This window comes from Canis lupus, chromosome 10 (genome assembly GCF_011100685.1).
Source record: "Canis lupus familiaris isolate Mischka breed German Shepherd chromosome 10, alternate assembly UU_Cfam_GSD_1.0, whole genome shotgun sequence".
NCBI classification, from domain to species: domain Eukaryota; kingdom Metazoa; phylum Chordata; class Mammalia; order Carnivora; family Canidae; genus Canis; species Canis lupus.
The window spans coordinates 59,811,863-59,838,796 of record NC_049231.1 but is presented as its reverse complement, the minus strand read 5'-3'; the positions used below and the strand labels follow the sequence as shown (position 1 = coordinate 59,838,796).

At 34.1% G+C, this 26,934-nt stretch overlaps 2 protein-coding genes across 8 annotated transcripts in view; one reads left to right on the top strand and one right to left on the bottom strand.

The window, feature by feature from the left end:
* FANCL (FA complementation group L) overlaps positions 1-26,934 on the top strand; it is a 116,179-nt gene that overhangs the window by 76,304 nt on the left and 12,941 nt on the right. For 4 of the 6 annotated variants that reach the window (XM_038551321.1, XM_038551322.1, XM_038551320.1 and 1 more), the window contains 6 exons: positions 6,931-7,081; positions 13,777-13,860; positions 14,338-14,383; positions 14,460-14,541; positions 15,385-15,501; positions 16,721-16,792. In XM_038551321.1, coding sequence (XP_038407249.1) covers positions 6,931-7,081; positions 13,777-13,860; positions 14,338-14,383; positions 14,460-14,541; positions 15,385-15,501; positions 16,721-16,792 — 552 coding nt within the window. Of the gene's footprint in view, positions 1-6,930; positions 7,082-13,776; positions 13,861-14,337; positions 14,384-14,459; positions 14,542-15,384; positions 15,502-16,720; positions 16,793-17,044; positions 17,578-26,934 lie in introns of those variants that run through there. The other 2 variants (XM_038551323.1, XM_038551324.1) reach the window with 2 other exon arrangements.
* VRK2 (VRK serine/threonine kinase 2) overlaps positions 17,121-26,934 on the bottom strand; it is a 215,441-nt gene continuing 205,627 nt past the window's right edge. For both annotated transcript variants that reach the window (XM_038551317.1, XM_038551316.1), the window contains exon 14: positions 17,121-17,445. In XM_038551317.1, the coding sequence (XP_038407245.1) occupies positions 17,152-17,445 (294 nt within the window). In that variant the 3' untranslated portion in view covers positions 17,121-17,151. The remainder of the gene's footprint in view (positions 17,446-26,934) is intronic.

The window sequence follows — 26,934 nt, the reverse complement described above, 5'->3', positions numbered from 1 at the left end:
AAATTCTTTTTATTTTTGTAGTGTCAGTTATTTCTCTTTGTTTCTCATTTTAATTATAGGAGTCCTCTCTTTTTCTTGATGAATCTGGCTAAAGGCTTATCAATTTTATTTTATTTTCAAAGAATTAGTTCCTGGTTTTAATGACCTTTTCTATTTTTTAATTGTGATTTCATTTATTTCTGCTCTCCTATTTATCTTTCTTTTCCTCTAGCTTTGGGTATTATTTATTTTTCTGTGTCTAGCTGCTTTAGGTGTAAAGTTAAGTTGTTTGAGATTTTTCCTGTTTTTTTTTTAAATTTTTGTTGAAGTAGGCCTATATTACTATAAGCGTCCTTCTTAGAACAGGTTTTGTTGCATTCCAAAATTTTTGAACCATTGTCTTTTCATTTTTCTCCATTTTTTAAAGTTTCCTTTTTGATTCTTGGTTGACTCATTCATTGTTTAGTAGCAGGTTATTTACCCTTCATGTATAGTGTACTTTCCAGTCAGTACTCTTTCCCATCTAGTCTGCACCCTTTACTACATGCAGTCATTCCTACCAATATCTGTACTGAATATCATATTGAATTGTATCGGTCCTGCTTTGTACTCTCGACCTAGGTTACAGTGTGGGGGGAGGCGAGGGTCATGAAATCAGTGCCAGGAAAGTGCAGGCTAAGGCCACTCAACAGCCCTCACAGATTGCTGAGAGCCAGCAGCCACCCATGAACAGCTCTGGAGAAAGAGGTGAGGTCCATGCTGATGGTCTTTTCCCCACCACAGAACGGTTGGAAGCCTCTTTGTGTTTCTTGTTTCTTCCTCTCTTCCCCAACACCCTTTCAAGTTTGGTTCTTTCCTCAATTATCCACCAGTCTTTTCCTCCAGAATAATTTGTATGAACATCCATACACAGTGCTTTAGTGCTTTTCACTTTATTTCAGCATTGACTGTACTCTCATTTTTTTAAAAAGATTTTATTTATTTGAGAGAGAGAGAGAGAGCGAGTGCACAAGCAGGGGCAGCAGCAAATAGAGGGGGAGAAGCAGGCTCCCTGTGGGGCTCTATCGCACAACCCCGAGATCATGACCTGAGTCCAAGTAGACACTTAACTGACTGAACCACCCAGGCACCCCCCAGTTTTGCCCTTTGTACTCCTACCATCCTTGATTTTTGTTAGAATAGGCAACATAAGCAATTACCTGCAGCAAATATATTTGGAGCCTTCCCTCAACAACCAAGTCCTTCTTCATCCTACACTGAAATGTGGTGATAATAGAATTCAAAGAGAGACGTTTGGACATTGGCATACTTAATATTCCTGGAGATTAGACCCCAGGCATTTAGGTCAATTTTTAAGCACTGGTCATTGTGTTTTCTGTACCTATTTTTTGTAAATTTTCACCACATTATTTATTTTTGTTTGCCATGTGCTTAAACAAAGGTCTTGGGAGGACAGCATCTCTTCAACTCCTGCCAAGTGTCAGCAGGTAGAGAGCTCATAGATTTAATAATTCCTAAGAGAAATGTTTCTGTGTCCCACTCTTCACCTTTTTGGACTCTTTTCTTTATCTGGGACGTAAAAATAATATTTTTTAACTTTTTTTTTAAAAGATTTATTTATTTATTCATTCATTCATTCATTCATTCATTCATGAGATACACACAGAGAGAGAAAGAGAGAGAGAGAGAGAGAGGCAGAGACAGGCAGAGGGAGAAGCAGGCTCCATGCAGGGAGCCCAACATGGGACTCAATCCCAGGTCTTGAGGATCAGGCCCTGGGTCGAAGGCCGGCACTAAACCACTGAGCCACCTGGGCTGCCCCTAAAAATAATATTTAATGTATCTACTTCACATCAGTAGATAGTAAATCTGATGATGACTTTTAGGATTTAAAATTTACTTTTTCTGTAATTACCAACTGACTTCTAGTTCCAAGGTTGTTGTATTTTTTTTTTTCTTTTTAACTGTCATTTTTTTGGTCATTTTTTTTTAAAGATATCTTTTTTTGTCCAATTGCAGAGTTAATTTTAAGTAGAGTTATGTTTAGGACTTCATTTATAGTCAGGCACACCAGAAATGGACATTGTGTTTCAGTGTACTTACTTTCAAATGAAACATACCACTGTGAAAACATTTTATGACTTTTTTGTTTTTGTTTTGTTTTGTTTTTTGGTTTGCTTTTCCTTGGGTTGACAATGAAATAGGTAATAATAGATTTTTAAATATAGATATAGTTATTAGTAGAGAGAAAGGAAAGAGCCATTATTGTGCTGATTTTGAAGAGTAATAATCTCTTCAACAGATGGTAGTGGGAAATTGGTTATCCACATGCCGAAAAGGAAATTGGGCCTGCCCTTTGCATTGTATACAAAAATTAAAATGAATTAAAGACTTAACTATAAGATGTGAAACTAAAAAACTCCCAATACAAAACATAGGGGAATACTTCCTGTGCTTAGTTTTGGTAATAATCTCTTGATTGGTACCAGAAGCATAGGCAACGAAGGAAAAATAGGTAAATGGGACTATATCAAACTAAAAGACTTATCATAGTAAAGGACAATCAGCAGAATGATAAGGCACCCTATGGAATTGAAGAAAATACTTGCAAGCCATATATCTGATAATGTGTTAATCCAAAATATGAAAGAAACCCTTCAATAGCAGTGTTAATAATAATAATAATTATTATTAACCACCACCTGGTTAAAAATTTGGCAAAGGATTTGTGAAAAGATACTCTTCAAAAATGACATATAAATCAACAACAGGGATATGAAAAGATGCTCAACATCATTAATCATCAAGTGCAAATCAAAGCGTAAATCAAAACTTAAAGTGCAAATCAAGTGCAAATTCAAAACTAAAATGAGCTATCATCCCACACCTGTTAGGATGGCTGTTATTTAAAAACAACAACAACAAAAACCATGAAATAGCAAGTGTTGGCAAGGATGTGGAAAAATTGGAACCCTTGTACACTATTGGTGGGAGTGTAAAATGGTGTGGCAACAGTGGAAAACAGTGTGGGTGTGCCTCCAAAAAATAAAAAATGTAACTACCATATGATCTAGCAACCCCGCTTCTGGGTATATATCCAGAAGGACTGAAAACAGAATTTCAGAGAGATACCAATGCACTTGCAGGTTCATTGTAGCGTTACTCACAATAGCAAAGATAGGAAAAAATCCAAGGGTCTATCAACAAATGAATGTGGTATATACACATGAAAGAAAGAAAATATGCCATATACAGACAGCCTTAAGGAAGAAGAAAATCCCGCCATTTGCAAAAATACAGATGAATCTGGAGGACATTATGCAAACTGAAATAAAACAGTCCCAGGACAAATAGTGCATATTTCTAACATGAAGTATCTAACAGTCATATGTACAGAGAATACAATAGTGGTTGCCAAGGCCTGGAAGGTGGGGGAAGTGGGGAATTGTTCAGTGGGTATAAAGTTTCATCTAGGCTAGGAGTGCCTGGCTGGCTCAGTCAGTAGAGCATGTAACTCTCTTGATCTCAGGGTTTGGAGTTTGAGTCCCACATTGGACATAAAGCTCACTAAAAATAAAGTTTCAGCTATGCTGCTATACAACCTGCCTGTACATAACAATACAGTATCATGCATTTCAAACTTGAGAAGTGTTAAGTGTTACTACCAAAAACCCCCGAAAAAGACACAAGGAAGCTTTGGGGAAGTGTGTATACATCTATTACCTTGATTGTGGTGATGGTATCATGAGTGTATGCATATGCCCATATGCCCATATTCATCAACCTGTACACATTAAATATGTATAGTTCTTTGTATATCACTTATATCTCAATAAAGCTATTGAAAAACCCAACATACCTTTCAGCAGATTGATGTGAATCTGATGATCAATGCTTTATTGTACACAAATTATAGTATCAGATCTGCAGAATACAAAAAACCAATTTAATTGCAATGTAAATAATGGGTTTTAGGGGGCTATGACTAAAGGAAGAAAATTCAGTTAGAAGGGTTTTTTAGTAATCTAGTTATCTAGTTAGTAATCTATGCTTAGATTCCTGGTTTGAGCAACAGGGCAAGTAGTATCCTCTGTCACCTAGAGGGAAGAAAAAAAAAACTTTGAGGGGAAGATTTCTCTGGGAAGATAATGAGATCAGTGTGGAGCAGTAGGAATATGAAGTGTCTGTTAGCCCTGTAGAGATCATCTGTATAGCCCTGGCTGAGCAGTTCTGGAGGTCTCTACGTGGCCTAAAGAAATATGAGAATGATCATAGGTAGAGAAGATGGTTACTGAAGCTTGGAGTGGTAAATATACTGCCCATGGAAAGAAAGTATTTCAGTTTACTCTGTGTAACATATCTATGGATACATATGAAACAGTGTAATGGCAAACTATGAGAAAGAACTGTGATTTTAATAACATAAAACATAATTTGCTTGCTATCTGTAAATAACAGTAGCCTTAGTGAATAAAATGACAAAGGTCATAAATATTTTTATATCAGGTAGTTGACTTCAGTTTACTTAAATATTTATTGAGCGCTTTTGGAATTTGTGTTGCTGTCATTAAGTGGTGGTATTACAAAGGAAAACGTATCCCTGAGAAGAACTGCACTTACATCGTTTGTTGTAAGCCAGGAAGTTACAGTATCAGGTTTGCAGAATACAGATATCAACCTAATTATAAATAATGGACTTCAGGGGCGTATGACTAGGGACAAAATCCAGTTCGAAGATTGTTTTGAGTGAGACAACTAATAATGTTCAGTTTTACATTTGAGATAGGGTATTGGGTGTTCTGTGGTAAGGTATGTGAAGTCAGTGATGGCATGTCTGGATGTAGAAATAAGATTGGGGGCGGTTATTGTAATAGTGCATAATACTAGAGTAAATAGAATTACCAAGAGCTATGCTAAAAATAAAAACAGGTCTTTAGTTATCGAATGTATTAGGTGTAAAAAGAAATCTGTAAGGATCACAGCTGTTTTTATGTTTGGATATCTAAAGAATTGTGACGCGTTTAATGAAAGAGGAAATAAAGTACAGCCCATAGTGAAAACAAAACAAAACTTGAGAGTTTGGTTTCTGATTTCTGGATTTTGGCATCCAACTTGTAGATAAGTATGGTATTCCAAAAGAGAACAAGTTCTTGTTCTTGTTCTTAACTTTTTCCCCCGGTTTATTTAGGTTGCAGAGTGAAACCTGCTTTGTGAAACTGAGCCATGACTTCATCTAGGTGTAAACTCTGACTGAAGTGATGGGTTTTCCTTAAGCACATAGAAGTACAAAATATACCTTTAAGGAAATGAGTACTTTTTTCTTACATTACTCAAGGTGTACTGCATTCTCATATTACTGTTTTTTATCAATTATTTAGGTTAAATACATTTATAACATTTTCAGTGATTTTTAAAAAAAAATAAGTTTTGCTTATTTCAAACAATAATATATTTAATTCTTCCTTTAACCTTTTCGTTTTGGATGCTTTTAATATAAAAATATTTAGTAAATAGTGATACCTTTTAACATTACTTTATAAGAAACTCTTGTCTTTGTTTGAAAATAATTATAAATTGATTTTTTAAATCAGTAATGGTAGGAGTGCCTGAGTGGCTCAGTCCTTTAAGCTTCTGACTTTGGCTCAGGGAATGATCTCAGGGTCCTGGAATGCATGCTCGCTCGCTCTCTCTCTCTCTCTCTCTCTTCCTCTTCCTCCCCCTCTCTCAAATAAATATATAAAATCTTTAAAAAATCAGTAATGGCTTTAGGTCTTATTGTTAGTGAAAATGTATTAATTCCCATAAAAGATTAATGTCTGAAATACTGAATTTAGTCATTGGCTAAAGATTCATTTAATATTAGAAGAAATCTTATTTGTAATTTTTTCGAATTATTAGAAATGTGTAAAATCTAGTCAAAAATGTTATATTACATATTTGAAAGTTGGGAAGAGAGTAAATCTTAAAAGTTTTTGTCACAAGGACAGAAAAATTTTTTGTAACTTTGTATAGTGACAGATAACTAGACTTATTTTTTTTCACAGTGTATACAGATAATTAAGTAGTATACCTGAGACTAATACAATGTATGACAATTTTACCTCTTTAAAAAAAAGAGTAGAACCTTATAATATCTACAGATTCTTCCTGGTAATGAAAAGTTTCTATTAAAATCCTATGCTTCTGTATTTATATCGGTCTTTGTCAGTACTGTCTATGGTGCCTGTGTGCATGAGAAGACATTTTCAGGGATGACGTGTAAAATTTCTTTACAGGCGCTAACAGATAAACATTTGCAATTGATTTTGATAAAGGGGAACACTAACGTTCAGCCCCAATTAAACATTTTTCCCCACTCACCAAAAGATGCATTATTCTCTTTAATAGATCCATATTATAAAAAATGTACTGCATTATTATTTGAATTTAATCAAAAACTTTATGGGAAAATATATGTAGAACCTTTTTATACTCTGCCTAAATAAGTCTGTAAAGTTAATAATTTTTAAAGCAATTTAATCGAATTAAAAATAATGCTGCACTTCATAACTGCATACTAGATAACTTGATAACTTTCATATAAAATTATATAGACACTATGCTCAATATGTATATAGTATAGTCACTAATAAAGTACCTACATGTCATCTTGTATTAGTAATTATTCTATAAATAGAGTACAGAATGCATCATAATAAAAATAAATATGGTCTTTAAAAAACAATTCCTAGTAAGATGCACTGTTGTAATGACAATCAAAAGATTCTGTCAATGCTAATGGAGATGAAGAGACATGAAGCGGGTAGAGTTGACTCTTGTTTACTAGAATAGTTTCAGCTGAAATGAAACAGAGCTTAAAATTTATAAATAGAATTGTGTTTTAAGTGAAAGATTATCTGCTGTTGATAAGAGTGTCCTGCAACTTATGCAGCTTTTATCTGTCTTTCACAGAGTTCCTTAATAAGCATTTACAGTCAGTTTTTGGCAGCCTTAGAATCACTGAAGGCCTTCTGGGATGTTATGGATGAAATCGATGAGAAGACTTGGGTACTTGAGCCAGAAAAACCTACCCGGAGTGCAACAACACGCAGAATTGCACTAGGTAAGAAAAAGGATTAAGGAGGCTTTTCACGTATGTGTGTTTGTACTTTGTATTACTTAGGAAAATGGATCTAAAGAGGACGTTGGACTCTTAGGTGAGACTTTTTTGCATGAAGTCAACGATTAAAACTTTTTGGGATGAACTGTGGTTTATTACTATGTATTTGAATGTAAATATTTCAGGAGAAAAGGGCAAGTACTGAGGTATTTCATTATAAAAGGTGATGATCCAATGGAAGTATCATTCAGAGATACTGTTTAATTAGCTTCTAATTAGCACAGAAATAGTGGAACAAGTTTTTCAAGACTTACATTATTGCTTAGGAAAAAAATTATAATAATGGAAGTCTTCATCCATGAATCTAGATAAGATTGACATGAACAGATCTGGGAATATTTTCTGACAAAATTGAGAGGATAAAAAAAGCTGAAGTGGGCCATGCATGTCATTGAAGAGTAAATAGAAAACACAAAATAATAGACATATTTTAAGTATTTTCTTTACTATAAATACATATTAATGAATAATATGTGATATAACTATAAATATCCCTGCAATATTACCATATTATCTTTATTATAAAATTATTACTGTATTTTCATTATGAACAAGTAATATATGTTAGTTTTAGAATTCAAGCTGTCAATATTTTAGATATATTAAGCTATATTTGAGTTCACAGTAAGTAGTGTAGTTTGATGATTATACCTGTTTATGTTTCCTTCGTGTTTTTCTTAGCCCAAATAAATTGTTAAAAGGTATATATTCCAAAGGATATTACAAAATTCTGTTGTGAATCATATCCACATTATAAATTTTTATAGTTTTTCCCCCAGGCATAATAGATTATCTGGGAGAAAAGTAACATGTAATTATGAGAAAAGGAAGGTATTGTGCAGCAGTTCTATAATTAGTATTGTTACTCAGTCTAAGAAGTCTAATGGTATTTAATTTGGAATAACAAATTATGGTATATTTGTAAACAAATAGATATTAATGAAAATATTTTCATCAAAGAACTATAGTAATTAATTTCCTTCATGGCTCCATTTAAATAATTTTTTTGATCAGGTAATGATTAAATATCCCTTTATTATATTTCTCATTTTCAGCATAAACAACCTGGTTTTTATTCACTCTATATATACCTTCAAGCTCTTTTTATTTTCCCTTCAAGCATTGATTTGCCTTTTTAAGGCCAAGCTTTTAGCAAATTAATTGAAGTATATTAAATAATGTACCCACTGTTAAGTAATTTCTGGGGCCTTTAGTACATGACATTGCTAAAGGCTAATATGGAATTTGTGCTCATGGTAAAGAATGTGTAAACAAATGAGATTATAAGTTAACTTGTATTTTCGTTTTTCCCATGAATGATTTGTAGTCATTTTTTAAATATTGCATGATTATCTTTTTGTCAGGTCTGTTGTAATTGAGCTCATATTATTGCCAGCCTTAGCCAAAAGCTAATGCTATAGTATATGAAATTTATCAAGCCATTTTTACTGTAAAAATAAAATCCAATTAGACTTTATTTATAGTTATATTAATGTATACCTTTAAAAATAGTAAAACTTCTGAAATTAATACAATATTCCTGCAGATAGAGTTTATAAAAAGAATCTGGTGCCAAGTAGAAATAGATTTTCTTAGATTCTGTAAACAGTTTAGTTGTTTTTGTTTATGTATTGAATGAATTTCTGATTTAATATGGATAGAATCCATTGTTAACTTACAATAGAAAGCTTCACATGGGACAGAAGAACTCAGTAAAGATTTTTTTCTATATTTTTTTATTATTCTTTAAGTTTTTAAATTCCAGTATGAGTGAAATCACATGGTATTTGTGTTTCTCTGACTTAGTTCATTTAGCATAATATTCCCTGGCTCTATCCACATAGTTGCAAATGGCAAGATTTTATTGTATTTTATGCCTGGGTAATATTTCATTGTATATCTATATCACCTCTTCTTTATCCATTCATTAGTCGATGGACCCTTGGCTGTAGATAATTTGGCTTTTATAGATAATGCTGCTGTAGACATCAGGGTGCGTGTATCCGTTTGAATTAGTATTTTTGTATTCTTTGGGAAAATACCTCATAGTGCAATTGCCAGATCGTGGGGTAGTTCTAATGTTTAACTTTTTAAGGAAGCTCATACTCTTTTCCTGAGTGGCAGTACCAGTTTGAATTCCAACCCATAGTGAGTGCAAGAGGGTTCCCCTTTCTCCACATTCTCACCAACACCTGTTTATGTTGTTTTTAGTCATTCCAACAGGTGTGAAGTGGTATCTGATTAGAGTTTTGATTTATATTTCCCTGATAAAGAGTGATTTTGAGCATCTTTTTGTGTCTGTTGGCCACCTGTATGTCTTTGGAAAAATGTCTATTCATATCTTCTGCCCATTTTCCCATTGGATTATTTGTTTTTTGGGGGGTGTTAAGTTTTATACATTCTTTTATATTTTGGATACTAACCCTTTATCAGATATGTCATTTTGCAAATATCATTCTGTAGGCTTCCTTTTAGTTTTGTTGTTTCCTTCTCTGTGCAGAAACTTTTTACTTTGATGAAGTTTCAATAGCTTATTTTTGCTTTTGTTTCCTTTGCATCAGAATACCTGGAAAGAAGTTGCTATGGCCAGTGTTACAAAGAGGTTACTGCCTGTGTTCTAGGATTTTTATGGTTTTAGGTCTCACACTCAGTTTGTCTTTCACCCGTTTTGAATTTATTTTTGTGTTTGGTGTAAGAAAGTGGTTTAATTTTATTCCTTTGCATGTTTCTGTCCCAGTTTTCCCATCACCATTTGTTGGAGACTATTCTTTTCCCATTGGATATTCTTTCCTGCTTTGTCAAAGATTCACTGGTCATATAGTTGTAGGTTTATTTCTGGATTTTCTATTATGTTCCATTGACCTGTGTGTCTGTTTTTGTGCCAATACCATGATGTTTTGATCACTACAGCTTTATAATATAATTTGAAGTCTGGAATTGTGATGCCTCTAGCTTTGCTTGTCTTTTTCAAGATTGCTTTGGCTATTCAGGATCTTTTGTGGTTCCATACAAGATTTAGGATCATTTGTTCTAGTTCTGTGAAAAATGCTGTTGGTAGTTTGCTAGAGATTACATTAAATGTGTAGATTGCTTTGGGTAATATAGACATTTTAACAGTATTTTTTCTTTTAATCTTCAATAGAATGTCTATTTGTGTCATCTTCACTTTTTTTGATAATTGTTTTATAGTTTTCAGAGTGCAGGTCTTTAACCTCTTTGGTTAGGTTTATTCCTAGGTATCTTGTTTTTGGTGCAATTGTGAGACTGATTCCTTAATTTCTCTTTCTGCTGATCCATTATTGGTGTATAGAAATACAATAGACATGTGAACGCTAATTTTGTATCCTGCAACTTTACTGAATTCACTTATCAATTCCAACAGTTTTTTTATGGAGTCTTGTGGGTTTTGTATATAGAATACATATCATCTGCAGAGAGTGAAGGTTTGACTTCTTCCTTGCTGATTTGGATGCCTTTTATTTCTTTTTTGCCATCTGCTGTAGTTAGGACTTCCAATGTTATGTTAAATAACAGTAGTGAAAGTGGACATCCCTGTTTTATTCCTGATCATAGAGGAAAAGGTCTCAGTTTTTCCTCAGTGAGGATGATATCTGTGGATTTTTCATAGATGGCTTTTATGTTGAGGTATGTTTTCTCTAACTCTACTTTGTTGAGAGTTTTTATCATGAATGATGAATGTTGTATTTTGTCAAATGCCTTTTCTGCATCTATTGAAATGATTCTTATCCTTCTTTTAATATGGTATATATATCCCATGGATTGATTTGTGAATATTGAACCACCATTGCATTGCAGCCCAGGAATAAATCCTTCTTGATTGTGGTGAATGATTTTTTTTTAATGTATTTTTGTATTCAACTTGCTAGTATTTTATTGAGAATTTTTGCATCCATGCTCTTCAGGGATATTGACCAAAAGTTCTCTTTTTGACTGGAGTCTTTATCTGGTTTTGGTATCAGGGAGATGCTGGCTTCATAGAATGAATCTGGAGGTTTTCCTTCCTTTTCCATTTTTTGGAATAGTTTAAGAACTATTCCAAATAGTTGAGAACTAGGTAGTAATTCTTCTTTTAAAGTTTGGTAGAATTCACCTGTGAAGCCATCTAACTCTGGACTTCTGTTTGTTGGGAGTTTTTGGATTACTGATTCAATTTCTTTGCTCGTTATCAGTCTGTTCAAGTTTTCTGTTTCTTTTTTATTCAGTTTTGGTAATTTACGTTTCTAGGAATTTATTCATTTCCTCCAGGTTATCCCAGTTTGTTGGCATATAGTTTTTCCATAATATTCTCTTATAATTGTATTTCAGTGGTTTTGGTTGTTATTTCTCCTCTTTCATTGTGATTTTATTTATTTGGACCCCTTCTCTCTTTTCTTTTGGTAAGTCTAGCTAGAGGTTTATTATTATTATTTTTTTTTTCTCAAAGAACCAGCACCTGGTTTCATCAATCTGTTCTTTTTTTGGGGGGCGAGGGTGTTTATTTTTAGTTTTATATCATTTATTTCTGCTTTAATATTACTTCTTTCTACTGGCTTTAGGCTTTGTCATTATTTTTCTAGCTTCTTTAGGTGTAAGGTTAGGTTGTTTGAGATTCTTCTTGCTTCTTGAGGTATTCCTGTATTGCTGTTACATACTTCCCTCTTAGGGCCACTTTTGCTGCATCCCCAAGGTTTTGGACTGTTGTGTTTTCATTTTCAATTGTTCCCATGTATTTTTTAATTTCTTCTTTTATTTCCTGTTTGACCCCATTCATTGTTTAGTAGCATGTTGTTTAACCTCAATGTATTTGTGGTCTTCCCCAATTTTTTCTTGTGGGTTGACTAAGTTTCATAGCATTGTGTTCAGAAAAGGTGAATGATATGATTTTAATCTTTTTGTATTTGTTGAGGCCTGTTTTTGTGACCTAATATGCAATCTATTCTGGAGAATATTCTATATGCACTTGAAAAGAATGGGTATTCTGCTGTTTTAGGGTTGAATGTTCTGAAAATATCTGTTTAGTGCATCTGGTCCAGTATGTCATTCAGAGCCATTGTTTCCTTGTTGATCTGCTTAGATGATCTATTAATGTAAACGGGGTCCTGAAGTTCCCTATTACTGTTATCTCTCAGCTCCTTTGTTTTTAATAATTGTTCTATATATTTCAGTGCTTCTACTGAAATATATAGAACATAAATATTTACAATTGTTAGATGTTCATGTTGGATTGTTTCCTTTATTATGATATAATGCCCTTCTTTATCATCTCTTGTTATAGTCTTTGGTTTAAAGTCTAGTTTGTCCATAGTTAACAATAGAGCTACCCTATGGCCCAGCAGTTGCACTACTAGGTATTTATCCAAAGGATACAAACATAGTGATTTGATGGGGCACCTGCACCCCAGTGTTTATAGCAGCAGTGTCCATAATAGCTAAAATATATGGAAAGAACCCAGATGTCCATCAACATATCAATGGATAAAGAAGATGTGGAGTGGTGTGTGTGTGTGTGTGTGTATCTCTGTGTGGGTTGGAATATTACTTAGCCATCAAAAAGGTGAAATCTTGCCATTTGCAATGACATGGGTGGAAATAGAGGGTATTAGTGCTAAGTGAAATAAGTCAGAGAAAATTACATTATTTCACTCAGATGTGGAATTTAAGGAACAAAACAGAGGAGCATAGAGGAAGGGAGGGTAAAAATAACTTGAAATCAAAGAGGGAGACAAACCATAAGAGATTCTTAACTATAGAAGACATATTGAGGGTTGCTGGAGGTGTGGTGGGTGGGGGAATGGGGTAACTGGGTGATAGGCATTAAGGAGGGCAAGTGGTGTAATGAGCCCTGGGAGTTATATGCAACTGATAAATCACTAAACTCTACCTCTGAAATAATATACTACATGTTAATTGAATTTAAAAAATAGTCTAGTTTGTCCGATATAAATATGGTTACTTCATCTTTCTTTTGAAACCCATTTACATGATAAATGTTTCTCCACCCCCTCCCTTTCAATTTGCAGGTGTTTTTAAGTCTAAAATGAGTCTTTTGCAGGCAGCATATAGATGGGTCTTTTTTTTTTTTTTTTTCTTTTACCATTCTGACACCCTGTCTTTGGATTGGAGCATTTAGTCTATTTATATTAAAAGTGATTATTGATAGAGAATGTTTTGATAAAATTTCATAAAAAATCATAAACATGTTGTTTTTACCATTTATTGTGTTTGGTCTTTTTATGTTTGACCACAGTTCTGCTTTTCAAGAAAGTCATAGAAGTCATTTAGATAATTATTTCTCAATCTTGCTATTTTTTTTAACATTAAAGATCTTTATCACCATATAGATAATTTTTATTTAAACTGCAATAAAATTCTGACCAGAATTCTAGTATAAATTAATTGTAGTAACTCAGTGAATTGACTGTGTATTTTGAAACTCTGGATGGATCCCCAAATCTTTAGTCATAATCGTAATTTCAAAATTTATATTAGATTATAAAATACTAATACACTTATTAAAAAAACTATAAAACATTAGCTAATCTATCCTTTGGTACAATAAGTATCCAGATAAGTGCTCCTTTACTTTTTGCCTGATGAACTTTTCTACTTCTATAAACTTTAATATTCTTATATTTTAGAGAATAGGGCTTCAATAAATATAGAGGTTGACCCCAGGCATCCCACTATGCTTCCTGAGTGCTGCTTTCTTGGAGCTGACCATGGTATGAGATCTCATATTTAAGTGTTTTTAACAGAGTCATAAAATTATCTTGCACTGTTAAAATACTCTAAAATATCAATATATATAGGTAATCATTTTAAATGAAAATGTCTCATCTTTCTGAACTATGTACTTTTGTAGTTTTTAAAACATACATGATTTAGATTTTATAGTTAAGTGATTAGCAAGTTCTGTATTTAACAATATTGTATATTTCAAAGCTGCCAAGAGAATACATCTTAAATGTTCTCATCAGAAATTTGTAACTACATGCAGTGATAGATGTTAACTAAACTGTGTAGGAAGTGTATCGTAATACATACATATACCAAATCATTATGTTGTACACCTAAAACTAATACAATGTTGTATGCCAGTTATATCTCAGTTAAAAAAAAAATTCTGTGCTAAATGTCACTTCACAAAGTGAGAGCAGCAGACGCTAAATTATTAAACTCTCTTTTCCCCCCATCTGAAGTGGTAAAACCGCTGGGAATTAAACTGAGCAGAAACATACATTTGTGGTAGGTAACTTTGCAATACAATTATGTTTTCTATTAATTTGCAAATTTAGTAACAAAATTCTTTTCATGCTTTCAGGGATCCAGAAAATAGTCTGTTACAAAACTTGAAAGATGTTTTAGAAATAGATTTTCCAGCTCGTGCTAACCTGGAAAAATCTGTAAGTTTTATCAGTGCTTTGATATTCCAAACAGCATAGCATAATGAAAGTTAAATGTTCATCTTTTAGACACCAGAGAAAAATGAGGCTGAAAGGGAGGGAATTGGAAGAATATTATAACAGACTTCTGAACTGCAAGCAACAGTAGCATCAAAGAACTTGTTAACCTTTGATAAGTGGTTTAAGTATACTTTTTTCATGGTCTTCATAGCAGTAAAGTGATTAATGACAGACATCTTTATTATTAAAAATAGGGGGAAAGGTCTAAAGTAGCTAATGAGATGTTTGGATATTCTATTACTATCTACTTATGAATCATTGAAATAAAGTTTTAATTAGCTTGATGTATTTGTGAAAGGTGGCTGTACAGTTTTTAAAAATGAATAGACATTACTGTGTTGCAAAAATAATAAACTTAGAATTGATTTTTGATAAAGCTGCTGAGAGGTTGTAGACTCAAAGTGGTGGGGATATTTTTGTCTTATTCCTTTAGTTATAGAATTTTGAAGTTTAGTAATCACTAGCTAATGTCAGTTCTTCTCTTTGCATACTACTGTGCCATTATATTGACGTACAATATGGGAAAACTGAGCCCAAAATAGAATCTCTTTTTGAGGAGATCTGTGTGTGTGTTACTTGTTGGATGAAAAAGGAAGTATTCTTTTCACAAATAGCTTTTCTAAGGTGTTAAATAGTGATGTAACTATTTTCTGTAACATAGTGATATAGCTACCTTTATAAAAACTTTATATAGTTAATATTTATATGTATTACTCATTTTTTCTTATTTTATCATGTGTATTTTAAACACATATGCTTATAAATATTTATTTTCTTTTGAAGGATTTTTCTATGGATTGTGGGATTTGTTATGCCTATCAGCTTGATGGTGCCATTCCTGATCAAGTGTGTGATAATTTACAATGTGGACAGCCTTTCCATCAAATATGCTTATACGAGGTACAAATAAAAAAATAACCTTGTCAAGACTTTTTTGGCTACCATGACATAGGAATATAGGAGTCTAAAATCTATTTAGTGAATGGTGATCTCTATTGCCATAAGCTTCTTTACCAGTTCATTTCCAGATGCTCATGTGCTTTCATTTTTTTCATCCTGGTCACTAATAAGTGAAGAAATCCCAAACAGGGAAAAAAAATACCTAGAATATGTTCATGGACTGCTTATTGATGCTCACAAATCAAATTGATGTTATCTTGGTTTCTTCAAGTAAATATCTCCTGTAATAACCACAGCACAAACTCTGTAGACTCATCCAAATGGGAGTAGTGATGGCAATAAGGTGAAAGGGAAGTAGCACTATCAAGTCTCTATTACTTTTCAGAGTGCACAAGTATAGACTAAATGTAAGAATCTTACATTTGATATTGAGAAGAATGCATTAACCTTTTACTATTTACTATATATGAACTCTGCTTTCATTCCTGTGTAGTCACTTGATCTCTATAGCATTCATGTTAGTGCACAGTTGACATGATTAACTATATATGCATATATATGTAGAACATCTTGTAGTTGTATTGTGCTTTGTCTTAATATCACCTCCCGTTTTTGTGCTTAAGAGATGGCAGTGGTGTTATCTGCACTTTAACAATGGAGAATGTAGAGATGTCAATTTATCTTATATTAAAATCATAAAGTACCAGGTCTAATTATAGAGATATTCTTAAGGGAACATATGCTTTCTTTTGTAATAATGAATATTCATTTAATTTTTAAAAATGGACTACTTCATGCTTCTAATTAATGGATTGAGAATTAACCCAGTATTGGTGATTAAGACCTAAATATTCAAGAGCCTATGGTATCTTTTATAGCAGCAATGCTTAATTTGTAATAAATGATTTTAGGTGGGGTCTGTGAACCACATGGACTTGTGTGCATTATTTTTGTGACTGTTTTGGGAGTTGAGAAAGTGCATAAAGGGGCCCATAAACCAATGGCATTGACCTTGAAATCCATGCTGGTCTCCCCTTGTTATTCAGCATATTACCAGTCTGGTATTGGTTCAGGATATGTTCCCTTTACTTTTTGTAAAAGAAAATTAAGAAGGCAAATCTTTTAGAATATGTACTCAAAGGATGTGCTATTTGGAGTATCTGTGATTTGTAATCATGCTGACACTGCTCCCTTTATCTTCTCTTTTTAAAATCTTTAGTGGTTGAGAGGACTACTGACTAGTAGACAGAGTTTTAACATCATATTTGGTGAATGCCCATATTGCAGCAAGGTAAGAAAATCATTAATCACATTTCATATAATGTGCCTAGCTTTTAGTAACATGTTTTGGAAGATTAGTTGATATGCTATATCTATCTATCTTTCTATCTAAAACATTTTGTTACATCTTTTTTAAATTGCTCCTTTGACCAAAAAAAGTATTTTCTAAACTGTATCATGACACTATTTTCTAGTACAAAGCAGTCTTATTTTTAGAATGTCCACAAACTTACTTTGTTAAAATGTGTTCTCTTTTTACAAGCCAATTACCTTGAAAATGTCTGTGAGGAAATCCTGAAATAAGAATGTAACATTTCTGTGAAGAACTGGCAACTTTAAAAATTATCAAAAGGATTTTATTTGAGCTCTTCAGAGAAAATATAAAGCAAGACATACTAAAGTCAAAAGAAAAAGAATGATGAAGCCATAATAATACATGTCTGCCTTTGTCTCTTCACTAAGAGTAAAGTCTGTGACCTCCAAACCAGTTGTAGAAGTAGAGGAAGATCTTGAATTATTGACTATATCTGGCCTGGTAAAATCTTGATAGGGTTCATAAAATGAATTTGGGAATTGTATACTACTGGCTTGTTGTGAAGAACTTTTTATTTCATTCAGACTTTCTTCAGACTCATAATACTTCTGTCTTCTTCTTGTGCTTTCCTATAGGGAAGAAAAAAAATATATCAATCACTATATATATGGTGTTAGGTTTGGGTTATCCTAATACTTATTTTGTGTATTCTGTAAGAATACTAAATAAAACATGTTACACAAAAAGAACAAATTTTTGTATATTTTTCCCGAGAAGTTTTAGGTCCTGGATCCTATGTTTTATCACATTAACCAACCAGAATCTAGTTAAACTGATTGGTTCTTTCAAATCAGCAAATGGGCCATCCCATAAGTAATTTATCCTCTAAAAATATGAAATATGAAAACAATTTTCTTGGCAAGACAAAAAACTGGGCTTAATCTTACATGGGCAGGACAGTCATAATTAGAAAGCTTTTTGGTCATTAATAATTAATGATTCTAAAGGAGCCAAGGCAGCAGAACAAGATGGTGGGGGCAGTGCTACATGTCCGCAGAGCAGTATCAATCAGCAGCCTCCTGCCCAGGCTCCGGAGAATGACGTCTTCCAATAACAGAGCTTGAGAAGACAGCTGGTTAAAATCCTTATTTGTCCTGAAAGTTGATCCAAGAAAAGATGCTCATTCTAATCTCCTAGCCAAAAAGGAAACAAACAGGCTCTACAAATTATAGTTTTACAGTGTTAAACTGAAATGCCTAGAAGCACACAACAAAATTTGTCAAGAGATGTTGCCAGAGATTCATGAAGATAAACATTAACTTTGTACTCTGGTAGGGACTTGGAACATACTGTATGGCAAGCAGGATCAAGTTGTCTACCTGTGGAGGTATGAAGGAGGATATCCTCATAATAAATCTCTGGATAAACATAAAAATCAGGTATTTGTGGAATTCCATAAGGCAAGAAGCAACATGCTTATTTCTTAGGAAGAATCAGCCACTATTCCATGGGTAGGACCTAATATACGTGAACTCAGATCTTAGCAACTCCAGCCAGAAACTGATTGCATAGGGCAGTTACTATTTAGGCAAAATGTGGGTTTATTTTGTTTTGTTTTGCTAAACTAACCTTACACATTGACTGAACACAGTCTCAGTCAAAATCCTAACAGGCTTTGGAAATGCACAGGGCCCAAAGTAGCTAAAACAACCTTGATAAAGAACAGAATTGAAAGAAACATTCCTCAATTTCAAAACTGACCACAAAGCTAGAGAAATCAAGACAGAATGGTTCTGGCATAAGAACCAGTATTCAGATCAGTGGAATAGAACAAAGTCCAGAAGTAAACTCTCACATATATGAGCAGTTGGTTTCCAACAAAAGGACCAAGGACAGGTAATTTTCGACAAAAGTGTGGAAGACACTGGACATCCTTGCAGAAAGATAAATTTACACCCCTACCTCATTTTACACAAAAATTCTAGACCTAATAGCTAGAATATAAAACTTTTAGGAAAAAACAAAATCTTTGTCTAACTGTAGGACCCAAAGAGTTCTCGTATATTTGTAATTCAAAGGACATCATTTAAAATAAAAAGTCACAGGGTGGGAGAAAATTCTGCAAATCATTTATCTGATAAAGGACTTGTATCCAGGGATCCCTGGGTGGCGCAGCGGTTTGGCGCCTGCCTTTGGCCCGGGGCGCGATTCTGGAGGCCTGGGATCGAATCCCATGTCGGGCTCCCTGCATGGAGCCTGCTTCTCCCTCTGCCTGTGTCTCTGCCTCTCTGTCTCTCTCTGTGTGACTATCATGAATAAATAAATAAAATCTTTAAAAAAAAAAAAAAAAAGGACTTGTATCCAGAATATGTAAAGAAGACTTGAATAGTTCTCTAAAAGCATGTGAGAAGATGCCAGCATCATGGATTATAAGACAAATGCAAATCAAAACCAGAATGAGGTATATCTTACCAATGGCCATTATCAAAAGAACAGAAAATAACATGGTGAAGATAGATTGGAACCCTTGTATACTCTTGGTAGGGCTGTAAAATGGTGCAGTCATTATGGGAAACAGTACAGAAGTTCCTCAAAACATTAAAAGTAGAATTACCATATGATCCAGCTATCCTACTTCAGATATATATTCAGAATTCAAATAAGTTTCTTGCAGAGATGTTTATACACCCATCATAGCATTATTCCCAGGAGCCAAAAGGAAGAAACAACCCAAAGATCTATAGGTAGATGAATGGATAAAGAAAATGTGATATAAGCATATAATGAAATATTTTGCATCCTTAAATCCTACCACATGCTACAATATGAATGAACCTTGAGGACATTATGCAGAGCAAAATAAGCCAGTCACAAAGGGACGTATATGATTCCACTAACACAAAATATTTAAAGGTGTCAAAATATCAAAGTAAAGGGGTAGTTGTCAAAGTGGAGGGGAACTGGTATTTAGTGGGCCTAGAGTTTCAGTTTTGCAAAATGCAAAGTTCTGGAGATTGTTTGTTATACAACAGTATGAATTGTACTTGGCACTACTAAACCACACAATTGAGGTATATGCTTTCTACCACAATAAAACATAAAATTTAAAAATAGTGATTCCCAAAGTTCATCATGACATCCGCATCTTTTACCCAACATATATGCCATCTATTTGGTAAATAAAGAGGCTATTTAATAACCAGAGGAAACTACCTGGGAACAGACCAACCACTATAGACTGAACAGATACAATATATGTAAGTTCCAGGAATTTCTTAAGTGTTTTTAACATCATTCCTGTTGGCCAGAGCTCCAAGAATCTGTTTCCTGCTTTCAAATTAGCTGGTTAAAAGTTCTGTTTCTGCTTCACATTGGTGACCTGACCTTCCTTGTACTATTTATCAAGTCAGGAGGGATTTAAAAACAAGGCAAAATATTTCAATCTTCATTTGATGTATTACCATCATTCCTCACAATAGCTACTTTCTCGACCTCTAAATGACCATTCTTCAAACTTGAGCTTTTTTACTCTCACAAAAGTCACTTTCAGGATAGAGTTTTAGAAGGTAAAAAGTAACTTCTACATAAGGTATACATAAGGTATATAAAACAAAATAGATGTCTTGAAGCACTTTAGTTAGCTCTTCTACTTCGAAGAAACTATTGAGAGTCAAATAACTGACTTTAAGCTACTCTTTACTGCCTGAGAGCTAAAAAGTCATCCTATCACCATTTTCCTAAAGTTTTGTTATCTTTGATGCACCTGGCTGGCCCAGGGTAGAGCATATGACACTTGATTTTGATCATGAGTTCAAGCCCTATGTTGTCCATGGAGCCTACTTAAAAAAGGTTTCAACTTTATTTGCTATAAGCAAAGTAAGTGATAATTACTCCCATAAAGCACTGTTCTTCCACAAAGAAAAAGAAAATATGCCATCAAATTGTATATTTTTAAAGGCTGAGACCACTGGGAAGCTAACTTAAGTAGCATTTACATATACATGTGGAAGTAGATGATAACCCACCTAGATAAGAAGTCAAACTACTAGAATTTCAAGATGGAATTGTCTACTATATAACCTGTGTGCCCAGTCTCTCTTTAAGCAACAACTGATATCAAATAGGAAGGCGCTCATGTAAGGATTTAACCACCAGTTGTCTTCAGTTTACTGAGTGATCTGCTTGGGAAAGATAGTCTGTGGCATGGGTTGTAAAAATGTTGTGAGCTGCCTGTTTTGTGAATAAAGATTGGAACACAGCCACACTCATTTGTTTATGTATTGTCTATGGCTGCTTTTATACTGAAATGGTGGAGTTGAATTATTCTGACAAAGAGTAGGCTGTAAACCTAAAATATTTACTGTCTGGCTCTTTAAGAAAAAGTCTGATCTATGGCATAGTTTTTCAAACATTAGAAAAAGCATACAAATCATTTTGGGATCTTGTTAAAATGCAGATCTCATTCAGAAGGTCTCACATGAGACCTTAGATTCTGTGTTTCTAAGAAGCTCCAGGTAATGCCAATGCAGCTGGTTGGCACAGCATACTTTCAGTAGCAGGGGCTTAAGGTATGCAGTAATCTATTCTGCTAGTTTAGTGTTTCCCAACCTGGGACAATTTTGCCCCACAGGACATTTAGCAATTTCTAGAGAGATTTTGGGTTACTATGACTGGGAGAAGGTACTACTGGCATCTACTGGATAAAGACCAGAGATATCCTATAGTGTACAGGATAGACCCTTAACCCAGCTCAGTATGCCCAGAGTGATGCTGTGGAGAAACCTTGAATTCTGAGCAAGTTACTAGCCTTGAATGCATATCAGAGTCAATTAAAAACCTATTAAAAATATCAATATCTCCTTTAGTTCTGGCCATGAAAAAATGGGCATCAGACCTTCTCTCCTGCTGATAAAGCCCATGAAATGAACACAATAGAGCTGGACAAATGAAGCAACCTATCAGGCACAGAAAACAAACAAGGCTGTCATTCTTGAAAAAAGGAAAAACCACCTAGATCTTAGGCTACAATTTCAGATGACCCTTACCTTAGATCAGTCTCCAAAAAGCCCAAACAAGTCAGGACCTGACTAATAAGTTGAATCACCAATAAACTACCTCCCAGGATAAAAGTCAGCACTCTTTAAAGGAATACAATAAAATGTGGAATTTCAAGACCTGACTTGTATTCATAATATTCAGCATATAATAAAACCTTACTATACATGAGGAACAGGAAAATGTAAAAAGGAGAAATAGATGTGACCCAGATGGTAAAATTTCAAACAAGGACATAAAACCTCTACATAAGTATGTTCAAGGACTTAAATGAAAAGTTAAATATAATTAGTGAACAGATTGAGAGACTCATCAGAGAAATGGGCAACATAAAATACTGCTTGAATGGAAAAATACATGAAATTTAAAAATCCACTGGTTAGGTTTAATAGCTAGAGGTCAGGCAAAGGATTAGACTGAAGCACAAGATAAAAGACTAATTTGGAAAATGAACAAAAGCCTCAGGAAAGTCCTGTTGAGAAAAAGTAAAGAATTCTAACTTACATGTACCTGGGTATCTGAAGAAGAATCAGGATTAAGGCATGAAACAAATCATAGGTCAAACTTTTCCAATTTGATGACAGTTATCAACCCACAGATTAAAAAAAAGCTCAATGAATCCAAAGCAGAATAAACATAAAGACAACCATATCTAGAAAACCAAAGATAAAAAAGCAAATATTAAAAGCAGCCAGAAGACACACACACACACACACACACACACACACACACAAGTCAGTAAGAATAACTGCTAACTTATTAGGAAAAAAAACCTACAGAAGACAGGAAACAGCATCTTTTAAGTTCAGAACGAAAAATTCCATGTCCAGTGAACCCTTCATGGTGAAGTTGAGGGGCATCTAGTTCCAGACAAGACAGTAAGTATATTCTACTCTATTCTTTCTGCTTAATTACTACTAAAGTTTTTTTGGACAAAGAGCAACTAAGAGAACTTTCTGAAAGGTACAGAATAGAAAGGAGATTGGATAAGGACCTTAGGACACAAGGAAGGACCCCGCCAGAAGTCTCACCCCCAAACACCTTCTTTTGATGCCTATTTATCCCAGCCTGGTCTATCATGTAGTCTACATTTGAAACAACAAAATGCACAGACAAAATAAGGTCCAAGAAAAAGCCTGCTGTCTTTAAACAATGGACCAGCAGGAGGGCAAGTACACAGTTCAGAGCACTTTTGACTATACTGTATTCTAGATGAACATCATGAAAGAAGCTATATATACCCTTTCTACTTCCCACTAGGTGATGTGGAAACTGTGGGGTGGAGTCCTGTCAAGTATTGCCACCTTGTGCTAACCAGGAAGCATACCTGCCCCTCCCCACCAAGGACTGAGACTCAAGTGGAGCCCTGTCAGCAAGACCATCCCCACACTAACAAAGCTGTAGCCTATCCCACTGGGGTTATTTATGAGTCAGAACCCTGTCAACCATTTCCAGCCTATATTACTGCAGTGGTACTTCCCCCTCCTTACCAGATACTATGGAGACCAAAGGGCAGAGCCTTTTAGACTGTTCTCCTCTGCACTAACATAGGCAGAAGCAGTACCTCTTCCTCCCCAACAGGCACTGTGGAAATTGTGCAGTAGAGCCCTAAGGGCCATTCCCACCTGCATTAAGCAAACATCAGCAAAAAGCAGCAACTCTATTTCTCATTGGCCTCCAACACTGGAGAGGAGCCCTATTGATCCATCATTGTCATGCATTAAGAAAAGGCAGTACCCCTACATCATTCTAAGTAGAAAAGCCTGTTCTAGGTAATTAACAGACTACAAGAGAACTAGCTAAGCTATAGAAAAAAATTATGACACCAGACACCAATGGGATGTATCTGATATTGATAGAGCACTCCGCCTCAAAACAGCAGAATACATGCTCTTTTCAGTTGGCATTGGAACATTCGCCAAGACAGACCATACCCTAGGTCATAAAATAAGCCTTAACAAATTTAAAATAAAATTATACAAAGTATATTATCAGACAATAATATACATTAGACATCAGTAACAAAATGGGAAAAATCTTCAAATACTTATAAATTAACATACTCTTAATAGCCAAAGCATCAAAAGAGGTCTCATGAAAAAGTACAAAATTTAACAAAAATACAATACAGAAGGATTTATGGGATGTAGTTAAATCAGGGCTTAACAAGACATTCATAGCATTTAATATTTACATAGACAAAATGAAAGGGCTCAAAACAATAGTCTAACTGCCACCTAAACTAGAAAAAGAAAAGGAAAATAAACCAAGAATCAAGCTGAAAGAATACGAAAGTTTCCACAAACACTTGAAAATTTAAAAACATTCTTCAGAATGGGTTAGAGACCTCAGATAAACTTAAAAACATATTGAAGTAAATTAAAATATATCAAAGTATATAAGGTTTGGCTAACAGTGCTAGATGTGAAATCTATATATTAAATATTAAATCTATATATTAAATACCTAGAAAAAAAAGAGAAGTCTCAATTCAACAATTAGAAACATAAGTTACTATCTCAAGAAACTAGAAAAGAAAATATATAGCAAAAAGAATAGAAATCAGGGAGATTGACAATAGAAAAAGAAAAAACTCATCCTTTGAAAAAACCAATAAAATTGATAAACTCTCAAGATCTAGAAATATTTCTACAGACCCCATAGCCATTTAAAGGATTAAATAAGGGAGTACTATGAACATTTCTACACATAAAAATATGACTGCTTAGATACAATGGGCCGATTCTTAGAAAACCACAAATAATCAAAGCTAATTCAAGATGAAATAGACTACAGGTAAACTGTGGTCCACAGTCCAAGTCCAGCCCACCACCTGTTTTTGTAGAGCTACCAAATACGAATGAGATTTTGTGACATTTGAGAAATCATATGCTCATACTAATTGATACAGAAAAAGCACCTGATAAAATTCAATACTCATTCATAGCTCTTAATATCCTAGAAAAGCAGGTGAACTTCATCAACTTGATAAAGAACATGTACCAAAAATCTACAGCTAACATCATACTAAAAGGTGGAAGGTGAAAAATTGAAAACAACTCACATACCCTTCAACACTACATCCATACTTTAGAATACTACTTACCAAATTAAAAGGAATGAACTAAACTACTGATAGATAACATGCAACACTCAGGGCATGACCTTGAGGGCATTACAGAGAATGAAATAAAGCCCACCTCAGCTTAGGTCATGATCTCAGAGTCCTGAAATCAAGCCCTGCATTAGGTGCTCCACTCACTGGGGAATCTGCTTATCTCCCTCTCTCTCTGCCCTTCTCCCGCCTCCCGTTCATGCTCTCTCTTCCTTCCCTCTAAAATAAATACATAAATCTTAAAAAACAAAAAAAAATTCCTTTAATATTTATTGTAGTATAGGTTTCCTAGAAACTAATTCTATCACTTATCTGTCTGAAAATATCTTTATTTCACCTTTTTTTTTTTTTGGTGTGGGGAGAGCTGGAACTGTATTTTACTTCTGAATATATTAACATTTTATTTTAAAGTAATTGCAACACTCAGAAATTGAAAAAATAGCAAACTGCTGTGTACCCTTCACCCAGATTCCCCAGTGACATCATCTTAATAACCACATTATAATTTTCAAAACCAAGAACCAGTTGTAAACTCAAATCTATGGAAGGTCTGAAGAATTCCAACAACAGCAAATATGGGGATATTTAAGACTTTTTTTTCTTCCTCATTAATTTCTTTGAAATGAGATTTTTATTTTTTAATTTTTAAAAAATATTTTATTTATTTGACAGAGACCGAGTAAGTGAGCACAAGCAGGGAGAGCAGCAGAGGGAGAGGGAGAAGCAACTTAACCAACTAGATGCTACCCAGTACCCCTAAAACTGATATTTTAAAGCACAGTAACTGTATTATGGAATTAATTATATACGTAAAAACAAAATGTATGACATCAATAGCACAAAGGATGGGGGATAAATGGAAATGTGTTTTCATAAGGTTCTTACATTATATGTGAAGTGGTTGGTATATTAGTCAAGGTAGACTATGGTATGATAAGTTAAAGATATATGTTGTAGTTTCTAGAGCTATGCTACTATAGTAGCCATTGACCACATATGACTTGAACACTTGGGAGTGTTCTGAACACTTGGCTAGTCTGAATTAAGGTGTGCTGTTAGTATAAAACACACCAGATCTTGAAGACTTAATATGAAGAAAATAATGTAAAATGTCTCAATTTTTATTACAATTCTAATATTTTGGATATTGGTTCAATCAGACTATATTATTAAAGAAAACTTTACCTGTTTCTTTAAAATTACATATGTAGCTTTCACTTTATTTCTATTAGAGTGGTTTGAGAGCAAGGGTTTGCAAACTTTTTCTTTAAAGGACAGATGGCAAATATATTCAGATTTTTAGGGCATGTAGTCTGTGTTACAATTACTCAGCTCTACCACTATAACATGAAAGTAGCCATCGACAACATGTAAGAGAATATGTAAGTGAGTAAGTATGACTGTGTTGTAATATAACTACAAAAATAGGTGGCTTGCTGAATTTGGCCCATAGGCCATAACTTGCTGAACTAAAGTACCCACTACAACAAAAACAAAAACCAAGAAACTAAAAAAGAACCCAAAGCAGTATAGTTTAAAATTGAAGAGATGAAAGACAAATTCTTCATTACTCTAAAAAGAAGCAGGAAGGAGGTAAAAAGTGACAAAGAATGAAGAGGGCAAAAAGAGATCAAACAGTGATTGTACATTTAACTACAATGATTACATTAAATGGAAACAGACAGATTAAAAGTTTTGTGAGGTTGTAGAAAAAAGCAAGACAAACACTGTTATTTACAAAAGCACTCACAGACACAAAGACATAGAAAATACAAAATAGAGATGCCTGGGTGGCTCAGCAGTTGAGCCGCTGCCTTCATTTAGCTCAGGGCATGATCCCGGGGTCCAGGGATGGAGTCCCACATCATGCTCCCTGTGGGGAGCCTGCTCCTCCCTCTGCCTGTGTCTCTGCCTTTCTCTATCTCTCTCTCTGTCTCAGACATAAATA